At 47.6% G+C, this 17,238-nt stretch overlaps 1 protein-coding gene across 1 annotated transcript in view; it reads left to right on the top strand.

The window, feature by feature from the left end:
- Positions 1-17,238, top strand: part of flncb (filamin C, gamma b (actin binding protein 280)) — a 38,411-nt gene that overhangs the window by 11,627 nt on the left and 9,546 nt on the right. The window contains 39 exon segments of the mRNA XM_030114018.1: positions 111-123; positions 126-167; positions 170-186; positions 299-317; positions 320-402; positions 405-461; positions 651-695; positions 697-723; positions 725-833; positions 836-853; positions 3,895-3,966; positions 3,969-4,031; positions 4,189-4,312; positions 4,493-4,551; positions 4,554-4,628; positions 5,198-5,356; positions 5,359-5,390; positions 5,619-5,732; positions 5,817-5,960; positions 6,428-6,551; positions 6,756-6,916; positions 7,004-7,094; positions 7,383-7,552; positions 7,635-7,671; positions 7,674-7,751; positions 8,016-8,278; positions 9,388-9,985; positions 10,072-10,245; positions 11,408-11,570; positions 11,651-11,811; positions 11,893-12,060; positions 12,133-12,256; positions 12,342-12,498; positions 13,550-13,739; positions 13,820-13,843; positions 14,001-14,246; positions 15,522-15,553; positions 16,481-16,564; positions 17,066-17,165. Coding sequence (XP_029969878.1) covers positions 111-123; positions 126-167; positions 170-186; positions 299-317; positions 320-402; positions 405-461; positions 651-695; positions 697-723; positions 725-833; positions 836-853; positions 3,895-3,966; positions 3,969-4,031; positions 4,189-4,312; positions 4,493-4,551; positions 4,554-4,628; positions 5,198-5,356; positions 5,359-5,390; positions 5,619-5,732; positions 5,817-5,960; positions 6,428-6,551; positions 6,756-6,916; positions 7,004-7,094; positions 7,383-7,552; positions 7,635-7,671; positions 7,674-7,751; positions 8,016-8,278; positions 9,388-9,985; positions 10,072-10,245; positions 11,408-11,570; positions 11,651-11,811; positions 11,893-12,060; positions 12,133-12,256; positions 12,342-12,498; positions 13,550-13,739; positions 13,820-13,843; positions 14,001-14,246; positions 15,522-15,553; positions 16,481-16,564; positions 17,066-17,165 — 4,417 coding nt within the window.

Raw genomic sequence — 17,238 nt, 5'->3', positions numbered from 1 at the left:
AGTAAAAGCTACAGTTTCCTGAGTTCCCTGAACACCTCAGACTCAATCGCTTCGTTTTCTGCTCTTGGTCATTTATGGTATTTTAGTTTTAGATTTATTTCTCTTTTCAGGCTCGAGTGATTCCAACAATGACAAGAACCGGACGTACTCGGTGGTCTACCTGCCCAAGTGGAGGGTCTTCATAAGGTGACCCAGCTTCACTCGTTGTTTTCATCCATTCATGATTATCAAACTTCTCTTTTTTGGTCCCGGCGGTGCGTTTGGCTCAGACCGGCCTCCCCTCTGGTTTCCTCTCCAGGTGAAGGTGCTGTTTGCCGGCAGGACATCGACCGGAGCCCCTTCATGGTGATGGTGTTCCAAAGCCTGGGCGACTCCAGCCGGGTTCAGGCCCGCGGGCCGGGAACTGCAGGCCCGCCTGCAACGTGGCCAACAAGCCCACCTACTTCGACATTTACATCGCAGTGTAAACCGAGAGGAGAAGCAGATTTACTCAACCACACCTCCTGCTGGCACAGAGTGGCATTACAGGTCTCAGTGTGCTTGTTAGCTTCGGTAGATTTCTCTTTAGCGCTCCTTTAATGTGAATTTCAGTTGATATTTGTGTTTGGAACATCTGTTGAAGTTCCTCCTGTTCTCCGTCTGACCTCCAGGGGGCCGGCGCCGGAGACGTGGGCGTCGTCATCGTGGACTCAAACGGGGCGCCGCGACACGGTGGAGATTGTTCCTGGAGAACAAGGGCGACAGCGTGTTTCGGTGCACTTACGTTCCCGTCATGGAGGGGCCGCACGTGGTCTACGTGACCTTCGCCAGGGCAGCAGATTCCCAGAGTCCTTTCACGTCCACATCTCCGAAGGTGAGTCCAAATCGCCGATGTGGGGAGACCGAAGTGTTTCTGAACGTCTTCCTCCTGCCTCCATCACATCGGCTCCGCCTCAGCGGACTCTGAGGCTGGTGGCCTACATGTGGACTCTGTCCGGCCAGGAGGGCTGGGTCTAGTTTTGTTGGGTTCGACTGGTGGGAAGAAGCCATGAAAAGAAAAAGTCTTCAATTCAGAGCACACTTCATGAATCTGATGTCTGTTGGACTTGTTTCTCTTACCTTGGATCTGGATCTGGGGCTCTTGGACTTGGTTCTTTTAGCCTGGATCTAGGCTCTGGGTCTCTTCTTTCCGGACTGCTTCTTTTAGCTTGGCTCTGGGTCTGGGGCTCTCTGTCTGAATTGGTTCTTTTTATCTGCCTGCTTTTTTGTTTGGAATCAGGTTGACTGAGTCGGAACTCGTGAGCCTTGACAGGAGTCTCGAGCCTGAACCTGTCCGTCTGGACTTGTCCTTATTGACTATTGCGCTTCTCAATGGCGCCATATTTGCTTCCGTGTCTGATTCAGTTTGGCAACTTAAAACTTAACCTAAAACTCTGAATTCAACTCGAGTTCAAAGTCAAAACTTGAGGTAAATTTGCTGTTTTTGATTTGAGACTTTTTCTTCTTCTCTTGAGAACTTTGCGGATTCTCATAATTGCTCCAGAGTAAGATAACTACTGTTTCTTGACTTCTTAATTTGGCACATAGTTGATTTTCTTTTGAGCATGATTTGATTTGAAAGTCTGTAATTTCAAATTGAAGACTTGTTTGTATGAACTTCAACGGACTGGAAAACCTCGACCAGACATGCTGTTTGCTTTGAACTGAACACTTTTTACGTGACCTATTTTTGACTCTCGGGCTCCACATCTTCTGCCACTGCTGCCTGCCGGGTTCGCAGCTCTGCCCCCTGCTGTTCTGGAGGCGTCTGTGCAGAAATGTGTGACCGCTGTTGTTCCCTCCTTCAGTTTTGCAGAGCGCCCCTCCGGCCGGGTCTCCGGTGCAGACCGTACCTCAGTCCGGTCACACCCCGCCCTCAGACAGGACCCGAGCCGCCCCTCCGCCGACTCCTCCCAAACCCAGAAGACCAAGTTAGTAGAGGCGGGGTCGGGGTGGCTGGAGCCTGCCTGTCTGCGCTCGCCTGGTCCTTCTTTTCGTCCGCCCCACCTCGGTCCGTCAGGACGGGGTCCCCGGCTTCACAGCATGTGCTGGCTTCCTTCTGAGCTGCTTCATTTCTCTCTAAACTTCCGAGGCGGCGTGGAGGATGTGCGCAGCCCTTCTCTGGACGGACTCTAGAGTAGGAAATCCACGATCCAGTGTCAGCAAACACAAAACAAAACCAAGAATAAGGTGAAATATGAAAAATAAGCAGACAAAGATGACCGCAGTTTAACAACAAAGGCTCCTGAGCAACAAAATGATCTGGGAAATATCAATTTTATGCTTTTAAGTTCAGAAAATTAGCCTTTTAACAGGCATTATCAAGTTTTTCCCCACATAAATATGAAATTAAATGGATCTCTCCTAACATGTAGATCCATTGGTTTGAATTTAATTTGTTTCCCACTGTTGTGAATCGTTGCTTTCAAGGACAGTCACTTGAAATCTTCCAGAAATGAACCTTTCCTCGCAGTTCACTGATCAGAAGTATAATCTGACTGTCTGAACTTCAGAAGTTTCCATATGAGTGTTGAACGTCATTCCTCCTCTTCTCAGATCTTCAGAAACTCCTCAGCGGCGTTTGGAAAAAAACAAGAAGACGTGTGGGAGTTATCTTATCTGCTTATGATGATAAACCCTTCAGCTGCTTGACTAAAGACTAAAGAGACATGATCCGAATTAACTCAATCATCAAACTAACCTTTGATATTTAAAAAGAATACATGCAAGAACCCAAAAAAGAGTGCTTAAATTGTGTTTTCTTGTTATGTTTGGGCAAAAAATTAGACTATATTCCACTGAATATAACCTGTATCCCAAATAACTGAGCATAACACATCCTTCAAAAGTAACTGAAACTTTCAGGAAGATAACACAGAAATCCTCCTCTGCCTGGCCGTCTTCAGTAACTCCTCTTCTTCCACCTCATCTTTCATTTCCACGCTGGAATTTATGCGAAGTGTCAAACTTTCCTGCTCTCAGCCCTCATTTCCCCGTTAGCTGCCAAGTTTCCTCTGAAGGCTTGAAGACGTGCGAACTCTGAACCCTGAATCTGTGCTGCTTTTCTCTTTTCAGCCTCAGCAAACTGCTTCCCACTAACACACACTGTGTGTGTGTGTGTGTGTGTGTGTGTGTGTGTGTGTGTGTGTGTGAGAGAGAGAGAGAGAGACATATAAGTTTAATTTCTTTATAGTTTGTTACAAAACAAGACAATGAAGAATAAAGATGTTAGTTGTGTCGTGTTGTGTTGTGTTGCGATTTGTTGTGTTGTGTTGTGTGTGTGGTTGTTGTGTTGTGTTGTGTTTTATCCACACAAAGCAATAATTTGGAGATTAGCTGATCATGTTTAAGATGTAAAAAGGGCCATAATGGTCAATCTTACCAAAAGCTATAGTGTCAGAGAGTCAGGAGTTGACCTCTTCAGTCTGATCTTTTGCAATTGATGAAAAGTTAAATCTTAATTTAGAGAATTTCCTTCTGTTTTAAGTAATTACTTCATCACGTGCTCTGAATGGTAGCAGCTCACAGCAGCTTCTTCTCAGTCCCACATGTCAGTATCTATATTTAAATATTGAAAATGATGTAAAGAATTTCATTGTGACATTAATCTCGGCCACCAGAGGTCATTGTAAATCCAAACCTGTGTTTCAGTAACAGCGACCACAGACAGTGGCTCTTAAAGAGTTTTAGTTTAAGATCGGTTATATAAAACTTTGTCTGCATATCGACAGATTTTACAATTCTTATCAATAACTTAAAGTCGATCATTTTGCTATGTCAGTTATTCAGTGAGGACCAGATGTGTCGATTTAGCTCTGAAAGAGCTTCAGTGTTTATTCCATCTTGATGCACTTTGTGTTTCTGGTTTGTTTCCAGCGAGTAACCCGAACGCCTGCCGGGCGTCGGGCCGCGGTCTGCAGCCCAAAGGCCTGAGAGTGAAGGAAGTGGCAGATTTAAAGTTTACACCAAAGGAGCCGGCAGCGGAGAACTCAAAGTCTCTGTGAAGGGACCCAGTAAGGCAAAATTTAAATAAATAAAAATCTCCATTATTTGTTGGTTTAAGTTTCTGGCTGAAATAAAATACCTTTTTTATTATTATTATTGTGTTAATTTTTAATGCCACAGTTTTGCTCACACAGTAACTTTAAATGAATTCCTTCTACAATGCAGAGGGCCTGGAGGAGCCAGTGAAGGTGCTTGAGATGGATAACGGCCTGTATGAGTGTAATTATTACCCCATCATGACGGGAAAGTACATCGTAAACACATGGGGAGGTCACAGCATCCCTCGCAGGTCAGAACCAGGCGTCTTTAATATTTAGTGTTTTACAGTCTGTGATATCATAGATTTCTCCTAAGTCATTTTGCCACCACAGAATTTTAGGATCCAGAATTTAACCCTAAGGAACTCCAAATACTTAATTTCCATTTATTTACGGTAATTCTATTTTTGACAAATGTCTTGTGTTTTTAGTCCCTTTGAGGTCCAGGTGAGTGAGGAGGCTGGGCCTCAGAAGGTGAGGGCCTGGGGTCCGGCCTGGAGACCGGCATGGTGGGCAAAAGCGCCGACTTTGTGGTGGAAGCCATCGGCACCGAAGTGGGAACTCTGGGTACGTGATCAGAAGCCGATCAAAGAGAATGAACATGCAGGGACTCGACATTTAAGTAAGCTGGACATAAATTAGTTGTTAAAAAATGAAAGTCTCAAGCATAATACGAAGTGATTTACAAGAAAAAAAACCTCAGTATCTATATAATCTAGTATTTTTTTTCCGTTTTCTATGAAAATGATGCAGAATGCTCAACTTTATCTCTCAGCTGATGAATGAAGAGTTAAAACACAGAAATACCACAAAATATATATTTTTGTTTAACCTCCTTCACAGATTCCTAAAATCACATCATCAGCATAGAATCCTGTGTGGAAACATTATATGGTTTTAATTTTGAGACTCAATAATGCGCCTTGAGAATCTCAGTTGATTAGTTTCCTTTATAATAAAAGAATAATAAAGTTGCTTGTAGGTATAAAATCATAAGTCTCATTTTGCAGGTTTTGAAATTGTCCCTGACATAAATTCTCTCAGCAAACAGAAAAAAGTCTTCTATTCTAGCTCCATAAAACTCTCTGGTTGATACGTTTTTGCCCTTCGGAGCAGTTAAAGTGTTTGTGCTGCAGGTTTCTCCATCGAGGGTCCGTCTCAGGCCAAAATCGAGTGTGACGACAAAGGCGACGGCTCGTGCGACGTCCGCTACTGGCCGACCGAACCGGGCGACTACGCCGTCCACGTCATCTGCGACGACGAAGACATCAAGGACAGTCCCTTCATGGCTCACATCCTCCCGCTGCTAACGACGTCTTCCCAGAGCAGGTCGGACCAGAAACTCACAAGACACTCAGAGTTACACTTGAAATAACATTAAAAATGGTATTTGCTGGTAATGTAACTGTACTTTTAAAAGTGTTACTTGTAACTCAGTCATTTATTCATTTTCAATAACTTGTGCAACACAGATTAATGCCAAATGAAAACACTGGAGTCATAGTTTAATATCTTTTTGATTTTCTGGTGTTTTTCAACATTACTGAAATGTTCCAGGTGAAGTGTTTCGGTCCCGGGCTGGAGCCTCTCGGCTGCATCGTCAACAAACCGGCAGATTTCACCATCGACACTCACGGCGCCGGCCGAGGCGAGCTGAAGCTTTACGCTCAGGTGAGACGTCGGCCACAACCAAACACACGACCCTGTTTGTTTTTTCTGCTTGTGAATGAAGCTTCTTTATTTTGCGGCTCCCAGGACGCAGAAGGTTTCCCCATCGACATCCAGATCACAGACAATGAAGACAGCACCTTCTTCTGCGTTTACATTCCCACCAAACCCATCAAACACACCATCATCATCACCTGGGGTGAAGTCAACGTGCCCAACAGCCCCTTCAGGGTAAAACACATCCTTGAATATGCATTTCAATCACCAAGATCATTTCTGTGTCTGAGAAAACACTCTTATCTACTTCTCTCCAGGTCTGATGACAAAGAGAAAAACCTTTTAATTCTTGAAAACTATAACTATAAATAGCATGTCATCACTATATAAATGTACAAAATAATATTCTGGATGTGTTCATTTATTTTTACCTTGTGTACAGAACTGTAGAGGATCCATAACTGAGCCTTGTGGTACTCCAGTTTCAGCAGTTTTAATACAGTTTTTAAGTACAACTTCATACAAAACAGGTTGCATACTTATATGAACACAACGCCTGTAGACAAGGTGTCTAATCCAAAATATTTCAAGTCAACAATTCAGACTTTAATTCAGTCTTTGAGGTGTTTCGGCGCCTTTGTGCTGCTTAAAAGACATTAGCTGTGGTAATGCTGTCCATGTGGATGTGTGTGGCGGGCCAGGTGACCATCGGGGAGGGGAGCCACCCGGAGAACGTGAAGGTTTACGGTCCAGGTGTGGAGAAGACGGGGCTGAAGGCCAACGAGCCCACGTACTTCACGGTGGACTGCAGCGAGGCCGGACAGGGTGAGACGAACGGTTTACAGTCGAAGCACATCGGAATAAACCGATGGCTTTATTAATCATTGACAAATCAGTCTGTAAATATTGAAAGTACAGATTATTGTGTTGCTAAGATGAAAGTTATGATATGAACAGTTTATTGTGGTTGTTGTGAGTCTTCATGCTGTCTTGTTGGTTGTCTGTGTGGGCGGGGTTTTCACCTGCCAGGCGACGTCAGTATCGGGATCAAGTGCGCCCCCGGCGTGGTCGGACCGGCCGAGGCCGACATCGACTTCGACATCATCAAAAACGACAACGACACCTTCACGGTGAAGTACACGCCTCCGGGTCCGGGTCAGTACACCATCATGGTGCTGTTCGCCGACCAGGTGAGCCGGCCCGCCGCTCAGCGGCCAATCGGAGCCACTTCTGCTCAGCGAGACGCTTAACCAGCTCTTATTGTGAAAAACACACAGGAGATCCCCATCAGCCCCTTCAGAATAAAAGTGGATCCGTCGCACGATGCAGCCAAAGTCCGGGCAGAGGGACCCGGACTGAGCAGGACCGGTGAGATGAGACACACAAATCAAGACAAAATGATGCAAAACACCATAGTAAACACAAAACCATACGAGCGAACACAAAACAAACAGCAGCAGAAAGTTTCCACTTCTGAGTCTTTTTCTGCAGGTTTGTTTCTGTTTCAGGAAGTTTTTCATTTTGTGAAATAGTTGGATTTTCTCTGTAAAAGTGGCTTCGACCGTGTCGTTATTGGTGCTTCATGCATAAAATTAAATCAAACAGAAAGAACAGGAAATGCTGACGACTGGTTTGCTGTTTGTGTGTCTGCTGCAGGCGTGGAGGTGGGCAAGCCCACTCACTTCACCATCTTCACCAAAGGAGCCGGGAAGGCCAAGCCAGAGGTGCAGTTCACCGCAGCCGCCAAAGGGGACGCCGTCAGAGACTTCGAGATCATCGACAACCACAACTACTCGTACACCGTGCGCTACACCGCCGTGCAGCAGGTAACACCACTGACACACCGCCGTGCTGCAGACGACACCATGGCCAAACCTGCCGATACACCTCCTGCTGTGTCTGTCTCAGGGCAACATGTCCATCATGGTGAGTCATGGAGGAGACCCATCCCCAGGAGCCCCTTCAGCATCAGCGTGGCCCCCCCTCTGGACCTGAACCAGGTCAAGGTTCAGGGCCTCAACAGCAGTGAGTCCACTCTGAGACGTTTCAGCTTTAACTGATGGAACATGTTTTATTCAGTTCCATATCAGTCTGGTCCACGGCACATTTCTATTTATGAAAAGTATTTGGTCAAAGCTATGGAAATGGGACACGATGTAGGAAACAGGAGAAATGCTCAGAAAGATTCAAACTGCCTTTTCCAGATTAAAATGAAACATTTTCACTCACGAAATAACCCCAAAGTGGTTTAAAAATGGTTCTGATCTTGTGTCTGTGTTCGATTCCCAGCGGTGGACGTAGGAAAGGACCAGGAGTTCACTGTCAGCACGCTCGGCGCCGGCGGTCAGGGAAACCTGGACGTGAAGATCACCTCGCCGTCCCGACGGCCGATCCCCTGCAAGCGGGAGTCCGGAGCCGCCGGCGAGGTTCACACAGTGAAGTACATCCCCCCGGAGGAGGGCTCGTACCGCGTGGACATCACGTACGACGGAAACCCCGTCCCCGGAAGCCCGTTCACCGTGGAGGCCGTGATGCCCCCCGACCCTTCAAAGGTGGAGACTGCCGGACTCCCAAACAATCTGATTGACTGATACAGTGCCCCACAAGAATAAATACCTTTTAGCCACGTTTTAATCAACCCGGGTAAATAAACTTGGTTCTAGTCAGAATAAATCTTTAATGCTAATTATGAACCGTTCCAGACTTGTTCTATTAAGAGGTTTGAGTTTGGAAGAACTAAATTAACCAAAGCAAAAAAATTATTGCAATTAAACCAAAGTCCAAACTGAGAACAGATAATCGCCTGACCAATAAAGCTCTTGTGAAGGGGTGAAAAGAAGGTTGACTGGAAAATATTGTATGTACAACGTTTCCTCTAGAAAACAAAAAATAAGCTAAGATCTGATGACGTGACTGGACAGCTTTCATCTGTCAGTTTCAGTTTTAGAAGAAGTAATCAGGCTGATGATCATGATCATGTAGTTATTTATTTACTGGGGTTTTATTAGTATATATCTATTTAAAAAATAACGTTGAATGGCTGGTTGGTTGGTAGGTTGGGTGGTTACTTGGTTAGCTAGTTGACTGATTGGTTGGTTGGTCGATTGGTTGGCTAGTTGGATGGTTGACTGGTTGGATGGGTGGTCAGTTGGCTGGTTGGTAGGTTGGATAGGTGACTGATCGGCTGCTTGCTTGGGTGAATGGTTGGCCAGCTGTTCAGCTGGTTGGTTGGTTGGCTGGCTGGTCAGTTGGTTGCTTGGTTGGCTTGTTGGATGATTGTCTGGTAGGTTGGATGGGTGGTCAGTTGGTTGCTTGGTTGGTTGGTTGGTAGGTTGGATATTTGGCTGATTGTTCGGCTGGTTGGTTTGTTGGTTGGTTGGATGATTGGTTGGCTGGTTTGGTTTCATGTTTGGTTTGTATGCATTCTCTGGTTGAATCAAACCTTCTTTTTCTAGTCCCAAACAGCTGTTTCTGTGAATGTTTTGGGGAAAATTTGAACTTTATTCATCTTAGTACCAATAACATTGAATAAATAAGAATCTGAACCGACCTTTTCTGGAGCTTCTGAATCTCTCCTTGTGCCTTGAGCCTGGTTCTGTCAGAGTTTGGTGGTTTTGAGTCAGATCCGGTTCATCCTTGCGTGTTTCATGCGTCCCTCCAGGTGCGAGCCTACGGTCCAGGTCTTCAGGGCGGTGTGGTGGGTAAGCCGGCCCCCTTCGCCATCGACACGAAGGGAGCTGGTACCGGCGGTCTGGGTCTGACGGTGGAGGGTCCCTGCGAGGCCAAGATCGAGTGCCAGGACAACGGAGACGGTTCCTGCTCCGTGTCCTACCTCCCCACCGAACCCGGGGAGTACGCCATCAACATCCTGTTCGCCGACCAGCACATCCCTGGGTCCCCCTTCAAAGCCCAGGTCCAGTCCGTGTTCGATCCCAGCAAGGTGACGGCCAGCGGGCCGGGTCTGGAGCGGGGAAAGGCCCACGAAGCCGGCGCCTTCACGGTGGACTGCTCCAAAGCCGGGGAGGCCGAGCTCACCATCGAGATCGTCTCCGACTCAGGAGCCAAAGCCGAAGTCCACGTCCAGAACAACGGCGACGGGACCTACTCCATCACCTACATCCCGCAGAGCCACGGCATGTACACCATCACCATCAAGTACGGCGGCCACGCCGTGCCCAAGTTCCCCGTGCGCCTGCACGTCGACCCGGCCGTCGACACCAGTGGGGTGAAGGTCTACGGCCCCGGGGTGGAGCCTCGAGGTGAGAACCCCCATGTGGTGGTTCAGCATCGCTCTGGACTCGTTTTCATGGCGGGGTCAGCAAACGTTTTCCTGTTCCTCCCGCAGGCGTCCTGAGAGAAGTCACCACTCACTTCATCGTCGACGCTCGGGCGCACTACAAGAGCGGCGGCAGCCACGTCAGCGCCAGTATCTCCAACCCGTCAGGCGCCAACACTGACACCTACATCACCGACCTGGAGGACGGCACCTACCGGGTGGGGTACACGCCCTACGAGGACGGTGAGCGAGGGTCCAGGCCATCGTCACACTGTACAAAGACTCAGACTGACCTTGTGGATTCAGACCTGGGTTTAGTGGGTTCAGATTGGTTCTCCACTGGTTTTGGACTGGTTTTAGAATTTGTTCCAGCAGTTTTTTGGTATCAGAAGTAGATTCAAAATAATTTCTAGAACTGGGTTGAGAATGGTTTCAGGTCTGGTTTTAGATGTGTCTCTGAACTGGTTCCAGCCTGGTTTCAGACTGGTGTCAGACAGCTTTCAGGCTTGGTTTGACAGAAGCCCAATCTTGATTCTGAAATGGTTCCACACCTGTTTTCAACCGGTAGTGGAACATCTCCCTACATTTGTTTTGTAATGGACTTGGTTTCAAACCTAGTGTTGGATATGAGTTTAAGCTGGTTTTAGACTCATTTCAGATCTGGTTCTCAGGCCGGTCCCAGCAGTCATCTCTGCTCTTCCTTCTTGCCTCTCAGTCTCTGATTGCTGAGTAGTTTCTGTTTGTGGGGTGAACTCATAAAAATAACCTGGAAGCTGCAGTGTGACTTACAGTGGTGTGTGTGTGTGTGTGTGTGTGTGTGTGTGTGTGTGTGTGTGTGTGTGTGTGTGTGTGTGTGTGTGTGTGTGTGGTGTGTGTGTGTGTTGTGGTGTGTGTGGTATGATAGCTGCAGTCTGGACAGAGCAGAGCAGATCAGATGGTTTTCCACTGATACTGATGTGTGACGGGCTGCAGTGCATCATGGGACAGAAATACTCAAACACTTTGAACTGAATGCAATTCTACACACACACACACACACACACACACACACACACACACACAAAGCAGCTGGTTCCCATCACATTATTTCGATGATTGTGTCAATGTAAAGTATAAAACTATATATTTTATTTATTGTCATTTTATCGTTGCATAAATTTTTTGATCAGAATTTAAGGTGGAGCTTCATGACTGATTTCTTTTTGTGGAGGTTTCTTATGCGATGAACCAAAAAGACTAAAACTGAGTGACACACTGTTAGCTTCAGATACTCCTAAAAGTAACTAGTTACTTTGGATCTGAGAGAACTAGTGAGATAGCTGCTACTTGTAAAGAAGCAACTAAATCTTTTGTCAGTATTTTGCAGCAGCTGCATAAGACCGATGCTGACTCTGTGTCTGTACAGGTCTCCACGTTATCGAGGTTCTCCTGGACGAGGTGTCGGTACCAAAGAGTCCGTTCCGGGTGTCAGTGACCGAAGGCTGCGACCCGACCCGGGTCCGAGCCTTCGGTCCGGGTCTGGAGGAAGGATTGGTGAACAAGTCCAACCGCTTCACTGTGGAGACCAAGTGAGATCAGAGTCTGAGTCCTCAGAAGCTCCAGAGTAACTTACAGTGCCTGACGTCTGACCCTGTCCTCTGGTCCTCAGGGGGGCCGGCACCGGCGGTCTGGGCCTCGCCATTGAGGGTCCGTCGGAAGCCAAGATGTCCTGTAAGGACAACAAAGATGGCAGCTGCAGTGTGGAGTACATCCCCTTCACTCCCGGAGAGTACGACGTCAACATCACGTTTGGAGGACGGCCCATCCCGAGTGAGACAGGAAGCCGCCGCCAACGCCTCTCAAGACCCCTCAGTGCTCACCGACTGACTCCGCCCTTTTTCATCTCTGCAGGGAGCCCGTTTCGTGTCCCGGTGCGAGAGCTGGTGGATCCCAGTCAGGTCAGGTGTTCGGGTCCCGGTCTGGGCAGCGGGGTTCGGGCCCACGTCCCCCAGACCTTCACAGTGGACACCAGCAAGGCCGGAGTGGCGTCTCTGGAGGTGCAGATCTACGGACCCTCAGGTAGGATGGGGTTCCTGCGTCGAGTTTATTCCCCCTGCTGCTGTGGGTTGTTGATGTCCGCTTTGTGTTCAGGAGTGCTGGAGCCGGTCAGCGTGCTCGATAACGGAGACGCCACTCACACGGTGAACTACACGCCGGCCAGCGACGGCCCGTACACCATCTGCGTCAAGTACGCCGACCAGGAGGTTCCTCACAGGTCGGTGCTGCTGGACGACCTCTGGTCCTCCCTGACCACTATATGCCTACCTTTTGCCTGACCTCTGAACTCCGCCCCCTCCCAGCCCCTTTAAGATCCGGACTCTACCGGCCCACGATGCCTCCAAAGTCCGGGCCAGCGGTCCTGGTCTGAACGCGTCCGGTGTTCCAGCCAGCCTTCCAGTCGAGTTCACCATCGACGCCCGAGACGCTGGAGAAGGACTCCTGACGGTCCAGATCCTGGTGAGTCCCTCAGAACCGCCTCTGTCTGCTCAGGCTGTCAAACATAAGGCCCATGGGCAGAAGGTGGGCCGCCAGAGGTTTCACTCGTCCTCTGCTCCCCTGCACCTCCTCTGCTCCTCCCTGCAGGGTCCTGACGGCTGCAGGAGGGAGGCCTCCCTCTTTGTGGAGGACTGGGGGAGGAGGGTGTGGGAGACTCACATAGTAAAGAAAACCATCCCCTTCAGTATTCTGAGGAGAGGCTGCGTAAGGCCGCCGGCCCCCCTCCCCACCCTCCACCCCATTTCATCTCATGTTCATCACATCTGCCCCCCTCCTGCTGCTTTTGCCCCACTGAGGTTCAGGGTTAACTAGGAAGTAACTGATCAACATTTCAGTGATCGCAAAGTATCTTGCTCGAGAGGACAGTGAGGAGCGGGTTAATCATAAAACGAAAATATGTGTATAAACCAAAAATCTGAAGTTCTGCAATTGTCTTTGCTTGTTGTACTTAATTCCATCAGTAGGGTGATAAATGTGCAGCCTCCTCCCTTCCCCCTACTCTCCATGTTGGACTGACTCCATTCGGTTTGTGCATTGAGCTAACAGACTCATGTTTCAGTCCTGAACTAAACCTCCTCTGCCCGCCCTCGGCTGCAGTGAATAGATGTAGATCCCGTGTGAATTGACCACACTACTGCTCTCAAACCATCAGCAGCCATCCACCAACTGCACCACACAGACTCCAGACAGCAGAGGGCGCTGCTCTGACACTGTGGTTTTATTACACCGATAAAAAAATCCAGGGAAAGTAACGAGTTAAAAATGACCTGCTGCCCCTATTTCACAGTCTAAATCAAGTTCCCTGTTATCTGTTTTCATCATTCTCAGAGTTCTGTATTTTTGCCTTAAACTGGTGTACTGCTGACATTACTGAATGTAAAAATGAGTAAAATGTGAATCCTTATGCAGATGACTTAGTTTTATACTTTTCTTCTTATTCCATTCAAACAACCACCAACAAACCTGCTCATCGTATGATTAAAACAATGATTGCGTGGCTGTGTGTCTCCAGGATCCGGAAGGAAAACCAAAGAAGGCGAACATCAGGGACAACAGAGACGGGACGTACACTGTGTCCTACGTCCCCGACATGACCGGACGCTACACCATCACCATCAAGTACGGCGGAGACGAGATCCCATACTCACCGTACCGCATTCACGCACTGCCCACTGGGGACGCCAGCAAGTGTCTGGTCACAGGTTAGGCTCCGCCCACTCATCAGTAAATCCAGTAATTAGCATTACGGTTTATATCTTGCTAAATCTATTTTTTTCTACAGTGTCCATCGGAGGTCACGGACTGGGTGAGTCACAGAATGAACGGATACTCAGATCTGTAAAATGTGAACAAGCAACCTTTATCATCCAGAGTCATGAACATGTGATCAAAAACAACCAATCAGCTTCTTCCAGCCTCGTCTCCGATGTCTCACATCCGACTCATGGCATCTGTCCTGTCAGGTTCAGGTATCGGCCCAACCATCCAGATCGGAGAGGAGACGGTCATCACCGTGGACGCCAAGGCCGCCGGTAAAGGTAAAGTGACGTGTAAGGTGTCGACGCCGGATGGGGCGGAGCTTGATGTGGACGTGGTGGAGAACGCCGACGGCACCTTCGATATTTACTACACGGCTCCGGAACCCGGCAAGTACGTCATCACCATCCGGTTCGGTGGAGAGAACATCCCCAACAGCCCCTTCCACTGTGGTGAGTCGCCGGCCGGTTCATTGGCTTCATTCGAGTCGTGGTTTGGGTCACTTGGATGAATCAAATGTCTTCGGCAGGCTTGAATTGATTGGTCTGCTGGTTGGGTTGGATTAGTTTGGGTTGGTTGATGTTATTTAGGTTGAATCTGATTGGTTGGATTTAATCTGGGTGAGTTTGTTGGTTCTTGGATGTGGTTAGCTGTTGCCCAGATGAATCGGCTTTGGTTTGGATGGGATAACTAATATTTGTTGGATGTGTAACCCAAACAGGTGTGAGGAATGTATTATGTTATTGTAGAATGAATATGTTATGCAAGTATGGGTGAAATTTAAATTCCTTTGTTGAAAAATGCTTACTGTCTACTGGAGGCAATGAATGAAATTATAGAATTAGATTTTGATGTATTTTATTTTTATTTTTTTGTGAAGGGTGACAGACAGGAAGTTTCATGTCTATATTCAATTGCTGGCAGCCATAGTAGGTAGTAGAACTGGGATTTCTGACTCTTTGAAGGGAGCCGGCTCGTGAGGAGCCGTTCATTTGAAAGAGCCATTCAGAAGACTGGCTCCTCGGATTTAAGAGATGTTTTTTGACACACATTACAGTGTGGTACTTGTCCTTTGACGGATCATTTTGTGGTGGGGTGTATGTGTGTGTTCCATTGCTCAAACCTCGATAAAGTGGTCAATACCTTGGAACAAATCAACTGGTTTCCTTGTTAACTGGTGAGCGACTTCCTTTAGCATTTCCGGCTGTTGCTGCTAGTAGCAGTCAGACTAATAAAAGGTCTGGCACGGCTTTTTGGACGCCGTCATTATAAACAGGACACTTCTGGATTCTTCACTTACACACCTCAAACAGTACTGGATCTACAGACCAGGTACTCTCTTTCAGTAAATTATAATGTTCCATTAAACTTATGGTTTGGTGCTTTTGCTCTGTATAGCAGTGTGTTTTGACTGACTTGACTTGGGAGGACAGTCAGTAAGTAAAGTGGTTGCATCCCATTACTCAATAATAGACACATGAGGATCTGGGAGGCCCTTACCTAGAACAGTGGGTAAAGGTTACACATGTGTTAAATTAGTTGGTTTTGGCTGATTCTTGGATTTGTTGGGTGATTTAAGTTGGGTTAGATTTAGTTAAAGGGACTTAAGGCAAGATTTGTGAAAAACTACACATGCATTTCCAGTTTATTCAGTACTCATGGGCCGTGAAGCATTGAAAACCTAAAATAACAGGCCAATCCGCGTATCTGTCTGTTGCCCTATACAGGCTGTGAGCCACAGGATTTGTTGCAGTTCAGGGTACGAATTTCCCGCGCAGTCGTGGGGATGTGATGTAAATTGACGCTGTATGCGCATTGCTGACAGCTCTTGAACAGGAAGAACATGGCCACCGTGGACACCGACTCAAACACTGCTGGGATACAAATGGATTCTTCAGCAGCCATCAAACGACCTGCATCCACTCAAAGCCCACAAAAAAGTGCCACCAGGAAGACAAAAAGGACTTTATCAGCGTTATCTCTTGAGTCAAAAAAAAAAATGACCGAAGCCAGGCAGGCACCCGAGTAAATATTGGCTATGCATTTGATTCACTGTGGTCTTGCAGTAAACTGCGACGTAGTAAACAGCATTAGCATCCCTGGTGCAGCGCTGTGAAGACGGACAGTCTGTAAGGTGTTTGTGCGCGCTCCCGAGTCGCCTTGGCTGGCGGCTGCAGTTCCCCACAGCGCCTATCGCGGCAGCACTGAGGTACATTTTGAAAGTTCCCTTAAGTCCTTTAAACTTATGAATGGATTGGACTGGCTGAGTTGCTGGATTTTTGATTTGACTTTTTTTTTTTTTTCGTTAGGCGAACAGAATTTTCCAGTTCTTGCTTGGTTTGTAGGTAAAGTTTGCTGGAAATAGTTTAGGTTTTGTTGGTTGTTGGATTGGCTTGAACTGGTCTAGTTGGTTGAATTGACTCGGGTTATGTGGACTAGCTGGATTTGGGTTGACGGATTTGGTTCATTTGGATGTGGCTGATTAGATGCACGGTTTGATTGACGTGCTGGTCTCCATGTGTTCTGTTAGTTTGTGTTTGTTTATAGATCTGTTTCGTTTGTGTTTTTGGTTTAACTTGTGTATTGTTTGTCAATTAATGTGTGTGTGTGTGTGTGGTGTGTGTGTGGGTGTGGTGTGTGTGTGTGTGTGTGTGTGTGTTCCTAACGCTGCACCTTGTCCTGTCAGGCTAGTGAGAGCGTCGCACTAATCGAGGAGTCGTGTGAGAAGCGTCGGTCCTTATCACCATTTGTGGGTCTCTCCCCCCTCTGGGTATCAGAGTCACCTCCTTTCTACCCCCCTTCCTCCTCCTCCTCCTCCTCCTCCTCCTCCTCCTCCCCCTCGCCTCCCACCCTCCCAGTTTCCTGTGTGATGGGTGCTGCTGCTCGGTCGATGATAACCCACATTAGATGACTATGGATTGCTGCATGTTGCATGATCAATCTGCTGCAGGCGACTCGATCTCGTCAACCTCCAACCAAACATCCCACTGTTTTCTGTGTTTCACTTTTTCATGTTTATTCCTTTTTAATTGAATTTAGATGTTGTTTTCATTCATGTAATAATTACTTACTAGTTCATTGTTTTCGTTATTCATTCATAAGATTCAGTTTCTGTAGTATTTTTAGAACGCTGTATTAGTTTAATGATTTCTCCTCCTGTTCCTCCATTTCCTCCTCTTACTCTGCCCCCCCCCCCCCACCCCCCATCCACCCCTCACCCCTCACCCCCACCCCCACCCTGACGTCACTAACACCCCTCCCTCTGGTTCAGGCCACCGAGGATTCGGCGGGTTCTGTGGACGGTTTGGAGCCGCTGCTGCGTCCTTTCAGTCTGGTCATTCCCTTCACGGTGCAGAAAGGAGAGATCACAGGTCAGCACACACACACACACACACACACACACACACACACACACACACACACACCACTGAAAGGTTTGTCTGT

This window comes from Salarias fasciatus, chromosome 17, assembly GCF_902148845.1.
Source record: "Salarias fasciatus chromosome 17, fSalaFa1.1, whole genome shotgun sequence".
Classification (NCBI taxonomy): domain Eukaryota; kingdom Metazoa; phylum Chordata; class Actinopteri; order Blenniiformes; family Blenniidae; genus Salarias; species Salarias fasciatus.
Note: the sequence above shows the minus strand (reverse complement) of the source record. Positions and strands in the feature narration are given on the sequence as shown.